The sequence below is a fragment of the Acipenser ruthenus genome, chromosome 19 (genome assembly GCF_902713425.1).
Source record: "Acipenser ruthenus chromosome 19, fAciRut3.2 maternal haplotype, whole genome shotgun sequence".
NCBI classification, from domain to species: domain Eukaryota; kingdom Metazoa; phylum Chordata; class Actinopteri; order Acipenseriformes; family Acipenseridae; genus Acipenser; species Acipenser ruthenus.
Genome location: NC_081207.1, coordinates 21653453 through 21659452, shown reverse-complemented (window position 1 = coordinate 21659452; position 6000 = coordinate 21653453). Strand labels below are relative to the sequence as shown.

The 6000-nt window shown below is 35.5% G+C and overlaps 1 protein-coding gene across 1 annotated transcript; it reads left to right on the top strand.

Moving 5' to 3' along the window:
- Positions 1 to 2775: 2775 nt before the first annotated feature.
- On the top strand, positions 2776 to 4049 carry LOC117424077 (eotaxin-like). Its single transcript, XM_058992617.1, has 3 exons — positions 2776 to 2933; positions 3276 to 3393; positions 3855 to 4049. The coding sequence occupies exons 1-3, from the start codon at positions 2852 to 2854 to the stop codon at positions 3940 to 3942; spliced, it is 288 nt and encodes a 95-aa protein (XP_058848600.1). The 5' UTR covers positions 2776 to 2851; the 3' UTR covers positions 3943 to 4049.
- The last annotated feature ends 1951 nt before the right edge of the window (positions 4050 to 6000 follow it).

Here is a 6000-nt window from a genome sequence, read left to right as displayed (position 1 = left end):
TATCGCCACGTTATTTGCAATAAGGATGTGCCAGCTATTGTGCACAACTGTATAATGAGGAATAATGTGATTACTTAAAAACACTCAAGTATAAATGTTATTTTAATTGTATTTTTTAATCTGCAGTTTTTTGAAATAAAAGCAATTTCCTGTTCAATATTGCCTACCATCCTCTAAGTCAGTACAGCAACTTTTATGTAATACAGTGCATGTATAGTATTGTTGCAAAAAAGTATATATGCTATTTAATTATACACAAATATTTTTTATAGACAACCGATTTATACACACTTAAATGTCATATTTAATTTGCGAGCAAATTAACTTTTAAATTTAGCTTGTGGTGAATTTGCGGGATTATTCACGACACCTCCCCCAAATCTGAAAGAAAAGCTCTTGCGAGAGAACAACTTGCAAACCCATTTTTTTCCAATGCAGAATCTATTTTGAATCTCACCCAGAAGCGGTACTTTTTTTCACAAAAAGGACTTGCGAAAAACAATCTCTACAAACTCCCCTCGCAAGGCGTTGTAATATTTGCCCGTATATTTCCAACAAACTTCATAAATATTACTTTATGAATGCAATTATGAAATTTAATAAAGAAGAATTCTTATTTCTTATGCAGAATGTTTATCAAGACTGATGTAACTTAAAAAAAGAGGATGGTGAGTAGATTCAAGAAAATGCACAGAGTCCTTTTCTTCACTCATATTTCAATAAACCTAACAGTTGTTAGGTTTATTGAAATATGCAGGGAGTCTGGTCCCAGGTACAGGACAAACAGAATACCCGTTCTTACAATTGTTGCATGACATTAAATACCCTTCTGCATAGGTGTCTGTCTCTCTCCTCCTCTTTCTCTGACACTTAACCAATAGAAAAGGTACAACTCATTATCCTGTTACCATATATTTCATTTAGTGTGAGTGTGTGTGTGTGTGTGTGTGTGTGTGTGTGTGTGTGATCTAGTGTGAAGACCTCTGAACTCAGTGCATTCTTCAGACCCCAGGTGCCACAAAGGTCCATACATCTGGTTTTTGTCATCTTCTTGAGACCTTTTCTCTTTGGATCTCTCTGAAGTCTTAGAGCCTGGCTCCTTCTGGTCCCCTTGAAAACTAGCTTTATGACCCCGTCATAAACCAGATGTATTTTCTAAGCAAAAACCTGTTAACTAGTTTTATACCCCAGTGGACTCCCCGAAGGGCAAGCTTCTTTCATGTCAGGGCTGGAGATCAAAGGACTTGTTTGTACAGCCGTGTGCTGCTGGCCAGCCATTTGCTTTGACACAAAAGAATCTTTTTCAGTTGTTACAACTTCAGAGTAACTTCTCTACCATATTGCAGCTTTCATCTATCACAGCAGTGCTTGTATTTTTGGAACTAACAGTTTTTTCTATCCAATGTTAAATCACTTTTCAGAAAAATAACATGAATACAGCCGTCATTCCTCATGCGTAACAAACTGCTATTCAATACTTGTTCCATGTTTTCCAACAAAGACAATGTTCTTTCATCTCTAGTTATTATTAGTCTTAGGTTCTTAGTGTAAGCAATATGTTGATTTATAAATTGCATTAGGAATCCAGTGTAAATGTAAATTTACAAAAAGGAAATTTACTACTGGTAAAAAAAAAAGTTGAAACTTGCTCAACTTCATAAAAGTGGTATTTTGGTGTTAACTCATTTACATATTTTAAATTAAAATCATTATTCTTTCACAAATTAAATCTGGGATTACTCACGTTGAAATCGGTATTTAGGAGATTTAGAACAATTTCCAAATCTTGATTGGAGAATTGTATTTAATTATTACATAACTAATAGCAAAAAAGTGAAATAGTTGCAACATACAATGATTCATGCAACTTATCACCTGACAAATTACTAGAGGGACACCTTTAGTAATAATTTGGAACAATACACTGTGACAGGTTAGTGGCAAGACAGAGTCTCAGCAGCCAGGAAACTGTAGTACAAGCGCTAAAGTGCACTTTTAAGAAACAAAACACAAAAGTACAAGCAAAAAAGGCACAATGGCAAAATAAAGGTTTAAACAGACTACAATTGTTCAGGCTGGGCAAAGCCTTCAGTTAACCATACAGACACAAAACTTACCAAACTCTTTTCAGATAGAGCCCTGGGCTCTCCTTTAATGGGATGTGGCTGGAGTCTAATTAATCAATAATTAGTGATTCTCTCATTAAGGCTCCAGCCACATTTTTCACATTTTTTGGCAGGGAAAATTAACCTCATCCTTGCCAACCAACCTATAAACATTGTCCATTCAATGAAATATTATTAATTTTACCAGTAGTATGTGCCACAATACTAGTAGGACATTATCAATGATTCAAATTGGCTGATAACAATCTAAGGCTAATGTGTACTTGATAACTACTGTATGTGAAACCTACTGTCAGTACCATGCACTTCAGAACAAAATCATAACTCATGATGTAAATGATCATCCTGGGTGAAATTTGTGCTATTGATTTTTTCCCCCTGTATTTTATAATTTCTGCAATTCTTTATTGCTAAATAAAAGGCATTAAAAATAACAGGTTTTCAATAAAGTCTGGTCCTGTATATTTGGGACACAGGCAGCTTCATAGGGTTACATTTGCTTCCCTCTAATGTATGAAGTGAGTATCATAGTTTTATTACAGAACTTCCTCTTAAATTCTCAGAACTGAACAATTTATTCTAGTAATTTCATTACTTAGAATGTACTGTTTTTTTTCTACAAAAGACTGTTCCCATGCATTTTGACAGAGGGTCTCCTTCTATAAATTGTGAATGTTGCCTCTAATTCTTCACTCTGCAAAAGCAATCAAGACTCTTCAGACAAGATGACCAAGATGATCTCATACAAGGCTCTACTATTGGCTACCCTGCTGCTGGCTCTCTGTCTCCAAGCAGCCAAGTCACAACGTGAGGCTTGTTTTTATTGGTTTTATTGGTTATTAGATTTGTCTTATGGGGTAATATTTCTGGGGTGTGAGGATAGGAGAGAATGCGCTTACGAAAGTGAGATTTCTGGGGGACTGGGTTGTGAAATTGCATGGTGTTATTGGAAGTTTGTGAGGTAAATGTAAATGCACTCTGGGAGCTTATTGAATGGGATTCTACTGTACTGGGCAAGATATTTAATTGTTTTGGGGGTCATTTTATAGCACCTTGGTTGTACAATTTTTTTTATTTTTATATGAAATTAAATGAAACTAAATGCTTTATAATAACTAATACATTTGTTTCTCTCTCTTTTTTTTTTAGCTCGTTCTGTGAATCATTCAAAGCAAATTTGTTCCTGCAAAGTGATGAAAGCGAAGGTGATAAAGGCCAAAATTGAAAGCTTTTTCCTTTCAAGTGGTTGCACCAGAAATGTTGTTGTGTAAGTGACCCCCCCCACCCCCACAAATACATTAATTAATAAGGAGAAAGCTGATGGCAAAGCATACATTTATATTGTGTATCAAAACAATCATGTTCATCCTTTTCTCATTTTGCCAGGCAATGCTGTTCTCAAGGGATTTGTAACGTGCAGGATAGAATAATATAAACTGATGAGCTACTACTTAAGATAGATCACTTGAAATGTAACATGTTGTTGTTAAGGACTTCCTGAAACCTTGGTTTGATTACCTGGGTTAAGCAGAACTAACTTGTACACTTCCACATGCTCGATAAGATGTTTAATACATACATTTAAACAGTGCCTCCAATTTTGCCTGAAATCCTACCTTAAACTACTAGTGTGTCTTGGGGTGTCCCACTTAGGCACAGCCCTGCATAGCTGCATAGTTCTAACACAATTAGAATCCATCTGTTAATATAAATTGTCTCTTTTTACAGGTTTACAACACAACGTGGTTTCCGTTTCTGTGCTGAGCCCGAAGAAGATTGGGTGAAAAAAGAAATTCAAAAACTGTCAGAAAAGTAAAACCCAGCAGGCAGGTTCGCCCTCAGGAAACAAAAGCATTAATCTGTGCAGATCAGTTCATTTTAACCAAATGATATTCAGTATACTGTCCAGGACCACTTTCACCAAGTATTTATTGCAGTGCAATAGTTTGTAAAGAGAACACAATTAAAACCCTCTGCTGGTTTGTTGTGTTTAACCCTACTCAGGAAGCTCAAAAATGTATCAGTGTCCTATGAATGACAACAGCATTCAGTTCTGTAGCACACAAAAGGTGATTGCAGAGTGGAATATATGTTTGTAATTCACTGTACTTGTAATACGAAATTGTTATGCCATTTTTTATAATGGACTATTTTTTTTACAATGGATTATACCTAAAGTGTGTACTGCTGTAAATATAGAACACTGTAATTTATATAGTATATTCTACAAGACTTTCAGTATTAATCCCAACATGACTGGATGTGGGACAATAGAACAGTGGTACAGTATTAAGTGATTTCTTTAACAAAAAAAAAAGTTGTTTGATCAAACTGTCTATTAACAAATACTGTAAATACTTTTTAAAAGTTGATAAAAAAAAATTATAAAAATAATATGTCATCTGTGTCTTTTTTCTCAAAACGCCGCCAGCGGCAAACACCAGTGTTATTTTTTTTACTTGACCTTCAATTCTTGTATATCTTGACATCCTTATTAATGAGGGCTTGTTATGGATGTTCCTAAGCACCAGAATTGTAAACCTAGGTGAAGGTGATCTTTCTTAGGCATGAGTTCTGATTGGATAGACTATATTTTCAGAACTGCTTGAAGAAACTTTCCATGAACATTTGGTACTAGAGGTTTTTCAGTATACTGTAAATGTAGTTTATGGTGCCCTTTTTGAACTGTACTGTTGTAGTCTAAATATGAAGTGCTTGAATGGTTTTCATTGTGCTCTTCTTGATATAGTTTACTTACAACTATTATTTATACACTTGTAGAGGGATATTTTATGACTGGACAAACAATTACCTGTCATAACTAAGGCTGCCACGTCTCTGTTTAGTTTACTCGTAATAAACATTTAGAAAATCCATAAGCTATTGTGGCATGGCAAAAGTACTGCACATGTAAATAATGTATTGTTGTGTATATGTATAGTTTTTTTTTTTTTTTAATGAATAAGTGTGCACTAGATATGGCAGGTTTTTGCAGTTGTACACAAAGTCGGAAAGTTTTGAATTTAAGTTTGGCAGGGATGGGGTTAATTCCAACTCTGCCAAATCCATGTGCGGAATATGGCTGGGGCTTAATTGACTAATTGATGATCAATTAAGCCCAGCCACATGATATAAAAAAGGAACTGGAAAGCCAGTTCTTTTGTTCTAGTTCTAGCAAATGTGTAGTCTCACTACTGTGTGGAGGCAGGGTGAATTAATTGTGTAGGGATTAATTTAGGGGATTTTGATCCCACAGCAGTTTATTTTAGTGTGTTAGAGTAGGTTCTGGAGTGGGACCTCACTTTTAGTGGGAGCAGCGCTAAGCCAGTGTTTGGCAAACTTGTTTTTAGCTGTTTTCTCACTGAATTTTGTTTTGCATTTTTGGGGTTCTTATTTTGATTACACTGTGTTGGTTATTATTGCTGGTACCCTAGTGGTGGCCACCTGTCACTGCAACTTTTTTGTTTACTTGAATAAAACTTGGATGCCTGAGTGGCATTATCAACTGCATCCCTCTGTCTTGCTCTCTCATCATTCAGTGGACACCCACAACTAAAATAGTAAGTACTAAGACCCCCTGTTGCAGCTATAAACTAACTTTAAGCAGCAAGAAAGTCTGTATCATCTTTATCTCTCCTGTATGTGTATTATGTTTCAATCACATAACTGAATAGTTCATTATTAATACCTAGCAAAGACTGTAGCTGTATTTCTTTACACATTTGCATGCAAGCACAAGTATACAAGCGCTTAAGAAACTAGTCCATTTCCTGCCAAATGAATACTCGGAGGCTGTAAATCGCCTTGCTTGTTTATCGTGCAATGTCAACATTGTCATTTTCTTCCTCTTGTGGAACGTTTAAACGGTGCCTTT

Coding starts and splice junctions, on each gene's coding strand:
- LOC117424077 (XM_058992617.1), top strand. CDS start 2,852: ATGACCAAGATGATCTCATACAAGGCTCTACTATTGGCTACCCTGCTG. Junction 2,934..3,275: donor CCAAGCAGCCAAGTCACAAC/GTGAGGCTTGTT, acceptor TTTTTTTTTTAG/CTCGTTCTGTGAATCATTCA. Junction 3,394..3,854: donor TGCACCAGAAATGTTGTTGT/GTAAGTGACCCC, acceptor CTCTTTTTACAG/GTTTACAACACAACGTGGTT.